Genomic DNA, 15,812 nt, shown 5'->3' with positions numbered 1-15,812 from the left:
AGAGGTCTCTGGTTTGAAAAGGACCTAGATGTTGTTTACTCAAATTTTGCGTTAGCACTATTTAAAAATAACTTTTCATTATTATAAGATTTAAGGTTTTTTCCATTGAAAATGCAAATACAAGTAAGTGGAGCCTCATTTATCCAGATGCTTTGACTCCTAGTCAATTTGTCCGGATATGTGAAGTGTCCAGATACCTGAATCACCAGATCAACAAGACAAAGTAATGTTAAAAAAATTCTGTTCAGATTAAAAACTGTCCGGATACTGAAGCATCTGGATATCTGGCATCCGGATATCTGAAGGTCCACTTTACCGAGCTAAAAAAGACCATTCCTCAAACAAACCTTACCAATTTATTCTATGACCATGAAGTAAAAATAACACTACTATTCTTCCGTCATATAACAATATGAACAATCATTTGGGGTTTTATTTATAAATTTGTTTATAAAAAACTTTTTTTATGTTTTCATTTTCGAGTGAGACAAAAACAACTCTGACATCACACAAAAACTTCCATAAGTGACATAGAATATTTATTTTACAGCATCTCGTCTACTAAACACGTAAAATAAAAAAAAATATTTTTTTGTAATTCCAGCTTCTAAAAATACATCAACATGCATTGATTGTGGTCTGTTTCTTTGTATATTTTTCTAGGTCTTCCCAGGTAAACAATGTGCACTTGATCTTACTGCACTGAGAAATCATATACTCAGTACATGTATGATGTCACTAACTTAATAAGCATAAAGAAATAGAGACGTGGATCACTAAATTTCATATTTTTTTTTTATATCTACACGATCATTTAAAACTCTACATTAACATAATTTTACATTAAATGTTTAAACTTAACATGTTGAATAAAAATTTCACAAAAATAATGATGTTTTTAACAACGTTTAGCACCTAATATTAACAGTGACTATGACATAGTAAATTCAGCCATGTGACATGTGTCCTAGCTGTCTCCCTTTAAAATACAATATTCAACGTTCAATGATAGTTAGACAATTAGATTGCTTTTATCAGTACTCTGTCAGTTGTTGTTTTATGGTATTTGTTTTTAGAGAGAGCCAGCCAGCCACTGAAGAGGGAGCTGTTCTCTTTCAAAAATACTGCAAATCAACTTTAAAATTTATTTACGTGCAAGAAATATTTACGAGCTGAGATTTGTAGGAGCCTTGTCATCACGGATATTTCTCGCCTTGAACCAGTCCTTAAAGCCAACAGATCAAAAAAAAGGCTTATTGCCAAAATTTATTGTTGCGAACTAGTTTTCCCCAGATAAATCGTAAAATAAAGTCTTCGCAATAAAAGTCGGTTTACAGTAATTACAAGTAAATGGAAGAAAATCAATACTCAAGTTAAAAGATAATTATAAATAAAATATGCAGATTAACATTGAAATCTCTTAGATAAAACAATAGTGCTAACTAAAAATAAAATATCTGTGAAAGACTTTACAACTTTTAAACAATTAAAACATGTAAAATAAAACAACAGAAATGAATAAATTTAACAATATAAATATAAATCTATCTTATCCTGAAGATGGCTAACAAGCCCAGGGGCCACAGCGCTCACCTGAGCACATCGGCTAGGAAAAAGCACATATCAGATCAGAACTGAAAGTTTATTGAGGTTGGGGGGGGGGGGGGCTTGAATTTTAACACTCCAGGGGATCATGATTTGAATGAACTAGAGTTCACACTACCTGAGGATGATTCCATATAAATATTACTAATCATGGTTTTAAAGTACTTGAAAAGAAAATTTATAAAAGTTTTCCCTATATATTCCTATGTAAAACTATGGTCGGCCATTTTGGCCCCACCCTAGCCCCGGGGGTCATGATTTGAACAAACTTGAATCTACACTACCTCAGGATAATTTTACATGAGTGTCATCTTCCCTGTCTCAATGGTTCTTAAGAAGAAGATTTTTAAAGATTTTCCCTATATATTCCTATGTAAAACTTTGATCGGCAATTTTGGCCCCACCCTACCCCTGGGAGTCATGATTATAAGAACTTGAATTTACAGTACCTGAGGATGATTCCACATGAGTTTCATCTTTCCTGACCCAGTGGTTCTTGAGAAGAAGATTTTTAAAGATTTTACCTGTATAATCCAGTGTAAAAATTTGATCAGCCATTTTGGCCCCACCCTACCCCCGGGGGTCATGAATTGAACAAACTTGAATTTACATTACCTGAGGATGCTTCCACACAAGTTTCATCTTTCTTGGCCCAGTGGTTCTTGAGAAGAAGATTTTTTAAAAATGCCAGTAATTTTTCACTAATTCATAATTATCTCCCCTTGGAAGAGGACATAGCCCTTCATTTGAACAAACTTGAATCCCCTTCACCTAAGGATACTTTGTGGCAAGTTTGGTTGAAATTGGCTCAGTGGTTCTTGAGAAGAAGATGAAAATGTGAAAAGTTTACGACAACAACGACAACAATTACAACGACAACAGACAACGGACATTTTGATCAGAAAAGCTCACTTGAGCCTTCTGCTCAGGTGAGCTAAAAACTGAGGATACATTTCAATCATCCTTAGAAATACTAGACTCATATGATACATGTATACATCTATCTTATCCTTATGATGGATCACTGAGGATGCATTTATCTTTTCCTTAGGAATGATAGTCTAAGACTAGTATACATGATACATGTATAAAGTCTGAGGTTATATTTATCTCATCCTTAAGAATAATAAAACTAGAGAATACATTTATCTCGTCCCTAGGAATGATAGACTCTGATAACCTCTGTGATGTCTTTCCTACAGATCGGACATCCGTCCCGTCGGTTGTGTAACATTTTAGAACACTCGTAACACGTGATCATGTGATGACAGGGACACAGTAAACAATCCCGGGCTTTGTTCATACAGATTCCACACTCTGTGTCTACTGTGGTAGACTCGCGGCGATTCTCCTTCACCGGTGCCACATTACCGTCGTGTGACAGAACCGGGATCTTCTTCTCAAACATACACGGGATTCCAGAGGAGTTCAGTAACTGCTCTACTCTCACTGAAAGTTAAAACAAAACAAATTATAATCTTCCTTTGTTTTAATATTTTGTGAAAAATATGGGGCAAGAATCAGGAAAAAAGTTTCTTATCCAAATAATTGTATGTTGTGAATTAGAAGTGCAAGTAGGTCAAAGTGGCCTAAGTTTGCAATTGTATGGCTTCGTTTACCTATAACATTCAGAAATAATGCACATTTTTTGTCTTCTCTCTCTAACATAATTTAGTGGCAATGCTTTTCTCTCTCTTTGATAATAACTTGCATGCTCCTCTCTGTCTCTCTCACTCTTTCTGTTGTGTATGAGTATTTCATAATTAACATCTCCTTCTTTGTCTCTTCTCCCTCCCTCTCTAATATTAACTAACATGCTTTTCTTTCTTCTCTCTCTCAGTCTCTCTCAATCTCTGATGTAACTCACCTGATTCTTTCTTTCTCCCTTTCTCCCTAATTATTAACTTACAAGCTTTTCTTTCTTCTCTTTGTTCTTCAGATAAAATCAGAGGATGGTTTCCAGATCTAAAAAATAATGTCTTTCCCATCCTCTCTAGCATCACACGAACTGCAAGATATACATCAAAAAATTAAATTTCCACATGTAACTATAAATGAATTAAACAAATATTATTAATTAATCATATCTTGTGTACTTCTTGTGAACTGCTTTCCTTACTTACACTGTACTGTATATTCTCATAGATGTTTGCCTTGTTTTAATTTTCCAAGAAAACCAAAATTTCGTATTCTACTTTAAACTTATTAAATAATTATGTTCTATAAATTAATTTATTTTTTTCCAATTTCTAATAAAACTCAGTTATAACAAAGTCACTGGGACCTGTGAAATTACTTCGATAATCCATATTTCATTATACATGTATCTGTATTGATCCAAGAAAACTTTGCTATATCTATGAATTTGCAATATCCCTGTTCATACTAAAACACATTTAATTGTATAATATTATTTACAAATAAAGTAATGTTAGTTTACAGTTATTTATCGTGTTACCTTTCTGTATTGACTTCTGTGCTGTAAAGCTTGCGGGATTTATTTCCACCTCAGGAATGTAATACACAGGATAAAGGAAACGCAGGCCTAGTGATCTCTACAAAACAAACAAGATTCAAAGCTATTACAATACAGGTATAGAAAAGTTATCACTCTTATCAGAGGGTTGATCCCCCTGGCTGCTACACATATATGTATATATATATATATGTAGTTGCTTAAAGCAATAAGAGCTTGATTTTTGAGAATTTTATTTTGCTGGTAATGTACGTGTTATTAGGATTAATCTGTATGTAATCTAAACCCTTATGATCAATAAAACCAAAATAAAGTTTAAAAATGTTTCAGAAAAATATTTCTGAACAACCGAATATACAGCATTACCGGCCGGTATATAAGAAATCAGTATTGTGCAGGATGACAATAATTCAATTTTGCTTCAATCAATGCGTAAAAAAGATTCTTTTATAGCAAATATGAACAACAGAAGTTTATAAAAGTTCTATTTTTATTTTTAGTGAGCCATAATTTTAGCAATTTCAGTACCCTTGCTAATAATGCCAATATTAAATCCTCGCAAAAAATTCTGCTTATATGGTATGTCCTTTCGCAACAATTTATGAAAAAGCTTGCCTAAGACTAAATATACTGCGCACACTAAAATATAAATTAAAGAGAGACTCCTTAATCAAAATATATCTATCATCTGTTCGACCAGTAGTAGAATATGGGGATGTGGTATGGGATAATTGCAATGAAGAACAATCTAAATTATTGGAGAGTGTGCAGGTGGAAACTGCAAGAATAATTACAGGCATTAGGTGTAATACATCAAAAAGTAATTTATATAAAGAGTTGGGATGGGACACTTTAAGTTCAAGAAGAGAAAATCATAAGCTCACATTGATGTATAAAATACTTAATAATCTTACCCCTGATTATATGAATAATATGCTTGAAGGATGTATGCCAATCCAGAATAATTATAATTTGCGCAACCCTAATTCATATCGAATCCCAATCATTAGAACAGTGTCATACTACAATAGCTTTGTACCTTCCACAATATCCTTGTGGAAAAATTTATCTGATGATTGTAAAAACTCCCCTACATTACAAACTTTTAAGAATAAATTAAACTCTACCACTCCTATCCAGAAAAATAAATATAAACTTTACAATTATGGTAATAGAATTGAAAACATAATACACTGCCAGTTAAGAAATAAATGTAGTAACCTTAATGCTGATCTTTTCAAAGATCACTTAAACGAATCACCAACATGTACAAATTGTGGATATCAAAACGAGAACTCACTGCATTTTTTCTTGTATTGTCAACAATATACCTCACAACGACAATTACTGATTAAATACATGAATGAAAATAACATACCAATTAATATAGAAAACATATTATATGGTGTAGACTCACTAACTCTGGATAAACATTTTTCATTTTTTGATCATGTACATACCTTTATAAGAACCTCCAAGAGGTTTTCATTGAAATTTTAGTTTATTATGATATTCTATGGGAAATATAATATTTTAGGTAAACTGCTCTGTTAGGGAATTCTTCCTACTTTGGGACAACAACAATTGCTCAAACATATGTTTTTGTTTTTTGTTTCTTTGTTTTTCTTATTTTTTGGTTTTTTTTTTCCTTTTTTGTTGTTTATATTTGATTATATAATTATTATTTTTCCTATCCATTTGTTAAATTATTTTTTTTTCTATTCATTTCTCTCTCTCTCTCTCTCTCTCTCTCTCTCTCTCTGAATTAATTCTAAATATGTACCAATTGATAATCTACTCTTCATACATTTCTTTCAATGTTTACATGTACTTGTAATTGCATGTACCTTGACCTATGGAGAGAACGATCATAGGCATTTATGCCTGCTGTTCAATCCATTTCTTTGTGAATAAAATATATTTTAAAGTATGTCCTTTCAACCACCAGCTAGTATTCCCTTTAATTACCACCTTGTTTTTAAGTCATTACCTAGGTAAGGGAATTAATGCTACACATGTATAATTGTATATATACTATGATTGGCTAGGTATTATTATAATTTAAATACAGAACATTCTCACCTCTTTGTTCAACACACCAGACATGACATCATCAATGTTTAGTCGCAGTGTGTTACTTCCAATAATGGCATCACTTTTACATATATGAGAGACCCCTACAATCAACATACAGAGAATAAATATTGCAACACAACAGAAATCAAACAAAATGTTTTCCTTGAAATAGGTGATTAATCCCCAGGCATATTGATATATAAAAATAACTTGTGTGTAATTTTGAAACAATATTTTTTTTTTACATATAAATATATAGATACACATATGCATGTAGATGTATCTGTTATACTTTTATCATAATTATGGAGTAAAAGTGGGTCAAATCCATGAAATACTTTTTTCCATATATTTTTTTAAATTATTTTAAAGCCACTGCATTAAAAATGCAATTAAAAATACCTTTTCAATGAATGAAATATTTTAACTGAATCTTCCTTGGATAAAATTTAATAGTCACTTAATCATGTTAATTATTTAACATTCTAAATTCATGTTTGAACTGATTTCAAAGTATGAGACATTTCTTTTAATTTGAAACATCAAAGATATAAAATCATGGTAAATTAAAAGCATAAATGCCAGTTGTTAATTAGAAAAGTCAATATTTAGAAAAGGCATAAACCATATATAGTTCTTGGTTTAAAATATACTAAATGACACCCCGTCTCTCCTTTATTGGTAATAAATGTGCTTAAGACCTTAAACATTATGTTTTTATAAAAATATAATAAAGTGGCAGACATATCTTTTTTTTAACTTACTTTCCAGTAAATCTTTCTTGATCTCTAAATCCTCTTTCACAGCCTCAAAAATAAACTCAGCGTCACTCACAGTTTCTTCTAGGCGGCTCATACACAGGACCTGACCCTGTGTCAAAGGTCAAATACAATGAATGTTATTATTAGCATTTTGATTAGGGGTCATACTATAATATGTACACGTAATATTTATCAATTGAAACAGACTACAGTTTGAGGTTTTATGAAGAAAATCTCTGTGAACCTTGTCTCAATTTTTTTAATGCATTCTTCTGATTTCTAATTTGCATTTTTTATCAAGTGCAATGCTCAATTTGGTTAGGCCATTTCTTAGGGGAAGTATAGCTGCAGATCTGTAGCGTTATGGTTTTATATATTTGTCTTTGACCATAACGCTACAGATCCAGTAATGCAAAAAATGTGCAATTTACGGTGCAATATTTCATATTTTTTGAGCACTTTTGGGGAGATTTTCTCCACTTTCTACCATTGGTCAATCAACTACCTTTCACTCCATAATTCTAGTACTAGGCACACTATTTAACTAATCTGCATATTTTATTCATCTCCCAACCCTTTATAATCATGATATTTGTCTCTACAAGTGATAAACTTGCTAGATTAAAATTATTTGTTAAACTGCTGAAAATTCACTTCAAGTACGTTTATTGCCTGTAGAGACAACTATAAATGATTGGGAAGTGGATAAAATAATTATATATATATTGGCTACAGAATGCGTCTAGAATTATGGCGTGAAAGGGAGTTGATTGACCAATGGTAGAAAGTGGAGAAATTCTCCCCAAAAGTGTGCAAAAAATGTTGCGCCATAAATTGCACCTTTTTGCATTACAACCATAATGCCAATCTCTCACCAGAGGGCGCGCTCCGCTTACACCTCTGTTGTCGTCTAAAAAGTAGCGCGGGTTGTCAAATAATTATTTGTCAACAAAAATTGTTAGACATTGATTGTTTTGTATGATTTCTCAATGATGTTACGTGTTTTAAGCTCTCTGGTAGTAATTGAATATTTCCTGACTTTTGTCTCCTTGGTTTCAAAATGAAAATATGTGTAAAAATTCAGAACAAAATAGTGCCGTATATATTGAAGCTATTTTAATATATATATAAATTTTGAAAGAACAAAACAAGTGCTACAGATTGATATTTCTAATTTCATTTAAGAAAAAATACCAAGTTGGTGGAAATCTATAATTTATTTACGTTTTACAAGATTCTTGTAATTTAGACGATAACAGAGGTGTTGGAGCGATGAGCGTAAAACGCCCTCTGGTGAGAGATTGCCATAATGCTACAGATCTGCAGCTTAGGGAAGCACTGCTTAATTACCACAAAATTCTTCTGAAACAGAATGCCGTCTTCCCTGAGCTGTTTCTTGTCATCTTCCAGAACATTAAACACGGAATTCAGAGCCGGAATATTGATGTCCCAGACATTCACTCGGTGACCATGATAAGCCAGCTCACCTAAAGGGAAAAAATACCATTAATTTAACATGTTTAACTTGCATCTTGCTATCCATGCAGTATTTAATATTGTCTGCAGCAAGCTTTTTATTTAATCATTTAAACACAACCTTTACTCAAGCCTGAGTGAAATGCCTCCATTCACTCCACTTTCCAAATTATAGATATTCATTTCAAAGGCTGTTCAAGCTATGCATGCAGTCATGTCGACGTAAGAGGAATTTCGGATTACATGGTCAATGGCCATGACTCGAACGTTTTAAGTTAGGCTAATCATGTTACATTTGATACAAGAAAACTTACCTGCTATTTTGGTACCAAGCAAGCCACAACCTAAAACAGCGATTTTCATAATTAAATGTCCTGGTTGTCAACAATGACGAAATAAAATCTACATTTTTATCTGCACATATTGTTTGTTTATGTTGCCTTCCTCCATCTTGGATTTTCGCAAGCTTTGGAGGGAGTATCTATTAATTAAGATTTTAATAAATTTCTGATATTTGATAAAAAAAATTCTTTAACAATTAATACAGATTCTTTTATCTGTCTATTTCAAAATTAAAAAAGAGAAAAGAAAGCTCATACGTAACTTAGATCGATAATTTTTTTTAGAAATGTACTTTACAATCACTTCTCCCCCAAGAACGGTAACTTCGTCCAGAATCACAGGATGAGTAAATCGGAGCCTCCAGTTCCAGGGAATAACAGGAAAGCTGTAGCATTACAACGATGGAGAATCTTAAGACAGGTGCCCCTTTCTTTGTTTGTTTGTTTTTTTTTTGTTGTACATAAGCATTTTGTGTAGTTGATCTTTAAACGGTACGGTAAGAATTCTAGTAAGATGAAATAAAAATTGGATTTTGACAGAAAAAGTGGCAATTAACTCTGGTATCAAAAGCAAAGAAAGCCTTTTCAAAGAATTGAAATTTAAGCAAAATATTGTTTTTGAAACTGAATAAACGACATATTTTAATATTCTAAAATTAATTTTTATTCAATATGTAACCACGTTTGAATATAATGTACTTTTCAATAGGCATTGAAAGGCAGCAGTTCATCAGAGACGTGTACAAGTGATGTCTCAGTCCGGCGATTTGCTGGTTATGGTCTACTGAAGACGGAGAAGTTGTCCGTGACACCCGAGGGTAGTGTGTGGTACAGATACACAGCCCCTAACCAGCCCGGGTTCAGCATGGCAGTCAGGTGTGCCAAAGTAGTACATTGTATCACTTTATAGGACTTCTAGACTGAAAAAGTTGAGGAACTCAGTTAGTGTTGTCAAATGGGTTGAAACTCAGAATCGACTAATCGGTAACATCGGTTGACCCTAACCGACTGATCATCGGCCAATAATCGAATCGGTAACCCTTTGCATAAAATAGGCGTTAGATTTTATAAAAATGAGAATTTTATTGTTAAATAATGTAAGTAAAGATGCATTGTACAGATCAAAATTCTAAAAACAGTATATATGCAGTTTGATTAACGATTTCAGTAATACAGATTTTTGCATGATTAGGAATTACTTGGCCTGGGAAAAGTAAGCATTGACAGATCAGGTTTTAACTTACAAGATCATCTAAAATGTATATGGAATTAATTTTTTAAACTGTTATAAGACATTTAATATTGCAAATTCTTTGTGATTCCGTATGAAATGACAGGTGAATTCCCCCAAATACTGAAAATTGACATATTTTATTTAAACAAGTTGTTTAGTTTCTTCAGTTTAGAAATACAAATATCATTATCTTTTGATTTATTTTAAACAGATTTTAAGTACATGTATTCTAAAATAGTAAAGGACAACTCTTGAAAGATATATATTTTGATAACAAGAGCCTGTTCTTGAAATAAAAGTGAGAAAATTGTGAAAAAAGATATGTGCTGAAATATACCGATTAATCGATTGTTAAAATCTCCAATCGATTGTCTAAAATCTACAACCTTTCCGACCGATCATCGATTATAAATCGATCATCATGACAACACTAATTACTCAGTTGTATTTGATTTTTTTTTTTGGGGGGGGGGGGGTGATTGATTGATATTGTTTAATGTTTCAATGGGGATTTTTTTCACTCATATGGAGATGCCACCTTTTGCTGCTGGAGAGATGCAAATTTTTGTCTTATACTCACCACTCAGGACCATTGAGCTGGGAGTGATCTCTTTTGTGCCAGGACCCACTGCGACACGGGACCTCAGTTTATACGGTCTCATCCAAAGAACCAAGTCTCCATGTCCCACAGTAGGATTCGAACCTGCAACGTAAGGATTTACTCCTTACTTCAAGACTTTAGAGCAGACGCTTTACCACTTTGCCAGATGGGCGACAGGGGAGGGAGCACACAGATAGGATCAAGAGTTCATTTAATCTTGACATGCTTTAAGACAATTAATGTAATTAAAATTTGACCTTTCATCTTGCTCTTCGTAATTTTCAAAAGCGACAAATAAAATTACGAAGACCAAGACGAAATATGTAATTTTAATTAAATTGATTTTAAGATTACATGTAGGTCAAATATATATATCATGTTGAACTGCATTAATGGAGAGTTAGTACATGCATTCTTTATTAGATTTAAATATCAAATAATTTGAAAATGCATGTTTAGAGACCTTTTGAAAAATTATTTTGTTTTAAATATCAATAATCTCAAGTTCAATATATAATCAGTTGTCATGGTAAAAGTTAACATAAACCATATAAAAACAGAGTTCAAATTTAGGAAAGAATAAAAAAAAAGAATAAGTGTTTTCAATAGTCATGTATTTAATTTGAATCATTTCAGGCACCTGCCAGGGACTATAGATGCCAGTACACTGTTGGGGTTCAACAATACTGGCAATGTTTGTAAGTATTGTAATCAGCATGAAATGTAAAGGGAAGTAACTCCTGATTTCTTATCCACAGAGTGTTGGAAATCCATTCCTGCACATTAATGTTGACAAATTAATGTGACAATCATTACAGGTGTGTGGCCAGCAGAGGAAGTCATGACTGATTACTGCCTGAAAAACTCAGAACAATTCAGGTCAAATATTTCATTGAACGCTTAACACTTACATGTGTATTGGCCACATATCTGTTCAAAAGACATTTAAGCTAGGAAATGACTTTTGGTCCCTGTTGAATAAAAGAATTTTGAATTTCTGATCTTTTCTAGTCAAATCACCACCATGACCAAAATTATAAACTTCAAAATCATGCAATAAACTTTTTCACAATTAAATCTTATTACAAAATTAAAATGAAACTGACAATATTGTAATTAATTTATTTTGTAGGGACTGTTCGGTTTGTGAGCTGGGAGGAGGTATGACCTGCTTGGCTGGAGTTGCAGTATGTAATTAACCAATCAGAGCAGTTAATCTCTGCATAAAATATTCATATGGTTCAAATTATCAAATGTTCGGACAGGGAAATAGCTATACCTCTTTATTCATGTGGATTTGCAGCCCAGCAGGGCTGCATGAGGAGATTGCATTAAATTTATCCATACGATCACTCTCTCATTTATATTTTCAATAAAGTATGTTTTAGCAAAGTGCCAAACATAAATAATCTTCAATAATTAAAGATGGAACGTGATTGCTATAAATAACTACATTGTATACTAATGATAAGTTCTTACTTTTTTTTAACCATAGGAAAAAAGATCATTTGACTGAAAACAAATTCATAAGAATAAAACCCTTACATTTAACTATTCTTCTCTATACTTGTATTTTACAGGAAAAAAACACAATTTAATCTTTCATTTTAGTTGGCCATTGTTTCCAAAGCAACCAGCATACTACTAAGTGATGGTAATGAAGAATCTGTCCACAGTAAGTAAAGGGAATATAAAAAGTTGAATCCAAATATTTGAAAAAATATGGTTTTTTTTAATATATTATAGTAAACATTATAGGTTTGATTTACTGCATTTCAGTGATATTTTTTCAAAAAATTGCATTTGACTGTAAACGTTGAAAGAGCAGGTGATAAAATGAGTAGCATGCATTGACAAGTACTAGATAACCAGTTTACTTTGACAGATCTAAATGTTATACTGGATCATGAAGAGAACCAGTCAAAGTTTGGCAACACAAGTGTCTCGTCAAGGTATGTTATAAAAGACAGGTAAATTCATCAATATCTCTCTAATTCTGGATAGGTTTGACCTTGTTGAATACAGTTGATAATATTGTAGATTCTTATTTTAAAAGCGAGGAATTTATTATTAGTGAAAAATAATACCGCATTAAATGGTAATTTTTAATAGTGAGATACAAATTTAGTGTTTCGTCCTTAAAAAATGATATTTTATATTTTATTTTTAGCAAGAAGTAATTTTAGCAATTTCAAAAGGTTCATTAAAGAAGTTATTACAAATAAAATGCAATTAAATTTGAGCGATTTCAACGCCCCTGCTAATAATGCCAAATCCTAGCACCCATACCCCAGTGTTTCTGTTACAAATTAAAAAAAAAAACTGATATTTTTATTGTAGAGGAAATTATATGCAGAAAACTGGGAATAGTGATCTCAAGCAGGAAGATATAGAGAAGAAATTTGACTTTGTCTTATGTGACTGATATTTTATTTTATTGTAGACTTATTCACTGGGGTAGTGATACCAAGCATGTAGATGTAGAGAAGAAGTTTGACTTTGTCCTATGTGACTGATATTTTTATTGTAGACTTATTCGCTGGGGTAGTGACACCAAGCATGAGGATCTAGAGAAGTTTGACTTTGTTTTATGTGATTATGTGACAGATATTTTATTGTAGACTTATTCGCTGGGGTAGTGATACCAAGCATGAGGATCTAGAGAAGAAATTTGACTTTGTCTTATGTGCTGACTGGTGAGTAATAAAATGGAGTGTAGGAGTTACCAACCTTGAACAGCAAGTCATACTTTTAGTTGTAAATAAGTTTATCTTTTAACATGGGGATTAAGCCATTTTAACATAGAAAAGTAGGTTTTTTAAACCATGGGTTAATTTTGCACAAAAATAAAAAATTATATTAGTAGACAGCAGGCCAGTTGTACATGGGGTCAAACTCAACCTTTTTCTTTTGAATTATTTGCAGTTCAAAAAATAAATTGACATCTGGTTTGCTTTTGTTTAGGTTTTAGTTGTACTTAGCATAGCTTACTGATTTGTTTAAAGTATGAAGTCGTGGTGGGCTGGTGACCTGTTGATGTTTGCTAATCCTTCATTTCTTTTTTTCAGTCTGTTCTTTGATGAAGGCAGGAATGATCTAGCAGATTTAATTTTTGACATTCTTAAACCTGGTGTAAGTTTTTTTCAAAAAGTTTGAATTTTTTTTTTTCTGTAGGCAACAATACACATATGTTTCCTTTGATAATAATCACATACTAAAGATCACCATATTATTTATTAGATTGCCATAATTTTAATAAAATTTTACTTTTGTTAGATATAATTTTTATATATTTATATCTAAAGAAATGGTGATATCCAATTTTCATGTGCATTTTTGGTAATTACACAGAAAAAGTGAATTAAAGTATTCGATTTAACACGTATCTGTATCATGTGACGATGCTTTGGATTTATTACAGGGTATGGCCATTTTATATGCCCCACGTCGAGGCTCTACTTTCCAGGCATTCAGAGATGTAGCTCAGAAACGATTCGAGGTGGACGTCAAAGAAATGTACAGCTCAGAGATCTGGGATCTCCACTGTAAGGTAGGATAGAAATAAAGATGGTGGTATCGTAGAAATTAAAACACAGTCGCTGTCTCCAACTCAACAGGACTTGGAAAAAAACTGAGATATCCAAGTATTTAGCTGGGGTCCATTTTATAAAAGAATTTACGACTGAGACCAAAATTTATTTTGCTTATAAATTTATTATTTGCATGAAATTGAAAATAGTTTTAAACTTTTTAAAAGAAATGTAGAAAGATATTTTCATGACAGTAATTCTACGCTCAATCACGAAAGTTTACAATCAATTCAAGTTTTTGGTCATATTAGTCGTAAGTTCTTAATTTGTAAATGCACCCCAGGTTATGAGGGGTAAAATAGTAAAAGAATAAGTTTTGGGGACTTCTAATAGAAGACTTTTAACATATTAATGGTATTTGAATGTAAAAGGGGTAAAAAGAAAAAGAATAAAATAAACTACTTTGACAATATCTGATATATAAATGTTCCAGACACCCAAGTGCAGCTGTACAGTACGTGTTTTGTGTTTTTGTTCTTTGATTTAGAATAATAATATTTCTAAGATACACTGTATTAAGATACACTGTATAAGTTATATTAAAAATATGTAAATTTTTGAAATGTGGTATTTTGTAAAATTTTTAAAGGAATATAACTACTGTCAAACCTTGTTTTCTGGAACTCAATAAGGCTGAGAAAAAAAACTTGGAGATATCCAAGAACTTGAGATATCCAGTGTAAAATACTTAGAGAATAAGGGATCAGACTTCCAAATCACTCGGACATATCCAGAGTACTGTGGTTTCATCAATATTCGTCGAGCACCAATTTTCAAGGAATTCATTGTTGAACAGATCCATGAAATTAAATGTTCATTGAATTGAGAAATGTGTTATTCATCTGTATAGGCAATGCTTTCATCCACGAAATTATGTATCCTCGAAAAATGGATGAAACCACAGTATTCGAGAGATTGGTGACTGAGATACAGAAGTTCAACTGTATAAAATTTGATATCATAAAAAATTTGTCAAATTTATAAATTCAGAAATGAAATTTTCAAACAGTATTTAATTTCATGTTAGAAAACAATCTCATATTCATTTGGTAGATTATCTATTGATCTGTCAAAAAATTACTTAAAATTTTATTTTTTTTGTTTCAAATATATATTTTGGTAAAGAAAATTGTTTATTTAACCATATATTGCTTATTTTTCCAAACTTTAATTAAATGAATTACAAACTTATTGAGTGGATTGCCTGAAAAAAGCCATTTTTGAGAAAAATTATCATACGCTTTGGTAATTAAGTTTGAGATGAGTGAGTGTTCATTTGTATGTTGTTTAACGTCCCTCTTGAGAATTTTTCATTCATATGAGGACGCCATCACTTGCTGCTAGAGAGCTGCAGATTAAGTCTAATATTCGGCACTGTGAGCATTGAGCAGTGAGGGATATTTGTCCAGCTAGCAAGTACCAGACCAAATGAATTTTAGTGAAGCAAATATGTTTGGAAGTTCTAAGAACAATAGAAGAAGTAAAAAGGGAAAAAAAATAACATGAAAGAAAATTGTTATTTTGTGTGAAAACAAGAAAATTTCTGGTGTCCTTGACATTGTGCATAATGGAATGTAATGAAATGTTTTCTTACTTTCCTTTACATAATGCTATGGGACTGCCAAACTGTAGCACGTACACCATTCCTTTCA

General features: G+C 32.0%; 2 protein-coding genes across 3 annotated transcripts; one reads left to right on the top strand and one right to left on the bottom strand.

Annotated features, from left to right (window-relative positions):
* Positions 1–419: 419 nt before the first annotated feature.
* LOC134239964 (3-hydroxybutyryl-CoA dehydrogenase-like) lies at positions 420–8,887 on the bottom strand. Of its 2 annotated transcripts, XM_062722095.1 has the most exons (8): positions 8,709–8,887; positions 8,269–8,405; positions 6,922–7,027; positions 6,164–6,258; positions 4,064–4,160; positions 3,515–3,613; positions 2,777–3,054; positions 420–2,737 (listed from the first exon to the last, which is right to left on the bottom strand). In XM_062722095.1, the coding sequence occupies exons 1-8, from the start codon at positions 8,755–8,757 to the stop codon at positions 2,723–2,725; spliced, it is 876 nt and encodes a 291-aa protein (XP_062578079.1). In that variant the 5' UTR covers positions 8,758–8,887; the 3' UTR covers positions 420–2,722. The 2 variants fall into 2 exon arrangements, with proteins under 2 accessions (XP_062578079.1, XP_062578078.1); XM_062722094.1 differs by having other exon boundaries at positions 420–3,054.
* A 136-nt stretch (positions 8,888–9,023) lies between these two features.
* On the top strand, positions 9,024–14,120 carry LOC134239966 (calmodulin-lysine N-methyltransferase-like; the record flags this gene model as incomplete). The annotated part of the gene is made up of 10 exons (XM_062722096.1): positions 9,024–9,156; positions 9,445–9,611; positions 11,207–11,268; positions 11,389–11,449; positions 11,703–11,757; positions 12,182–12,245; positions 12,456–12,522; positions 13,192–13,266; positions 13,639–13,702; positions 13,992–14,120. Coding segments are annotated over exons 1-10 (822 nt in total), but the record flags the coding sequence as incomplete, so codon positions are not given.
* Between the last annotated feature and the right edge of the window lie 1,692 nt (positions 14,121–15,812).

The sequence above is a fragment of the Saccostrea cucullata genome, unplaced genomic scaffold (assembly GCF_032062105.1).
Source record: "Saccostrea cucullata isolate Sc308-1 unplaced genomic scaffold, CSIRO_AGI_Scuc_v1 ctg2177, whole genome shotgun sequence".
Taxonomy (NCBI): domain Eukaryota; kingdom Metazoa; phylum Mollusca; class Bivalvia; order Ostreida; family Ostreidae; genus Saccostrea; species Saccostrea cuccullata.
The sequence above is the reverse complement of the archived record's forward strand: the minus strand, read 5'-3'. Positions and strand labels throughout refer to the sequence as shown.

Excerpts from the sequence above, each read along its gene's own strand:
- LOC134239964 (XM_062722094.1), bottom strand. The coding sequence starts at position 8,757 with ATGAAAATCGCTGTTTTAGGTTGTGGCTTGCTTGGTACCAAAATAGCA. Across the intron at positions 8,406-8,708 it reads GCTTGGTACCAAAATAGCAG|GTGAGCTGGCTTATCATGGT; the intron begins GTAAGTTTTCTT and ends TTTTCCCTTTAG. Across the intron at positions 6,259-6,921 it reads CAAGAAAGATTTACTGGAAA|GGGTCTCTCATATATGTAAA; the intron begins GTAAGTTAAAAA and ends TGTTGATTGTAG.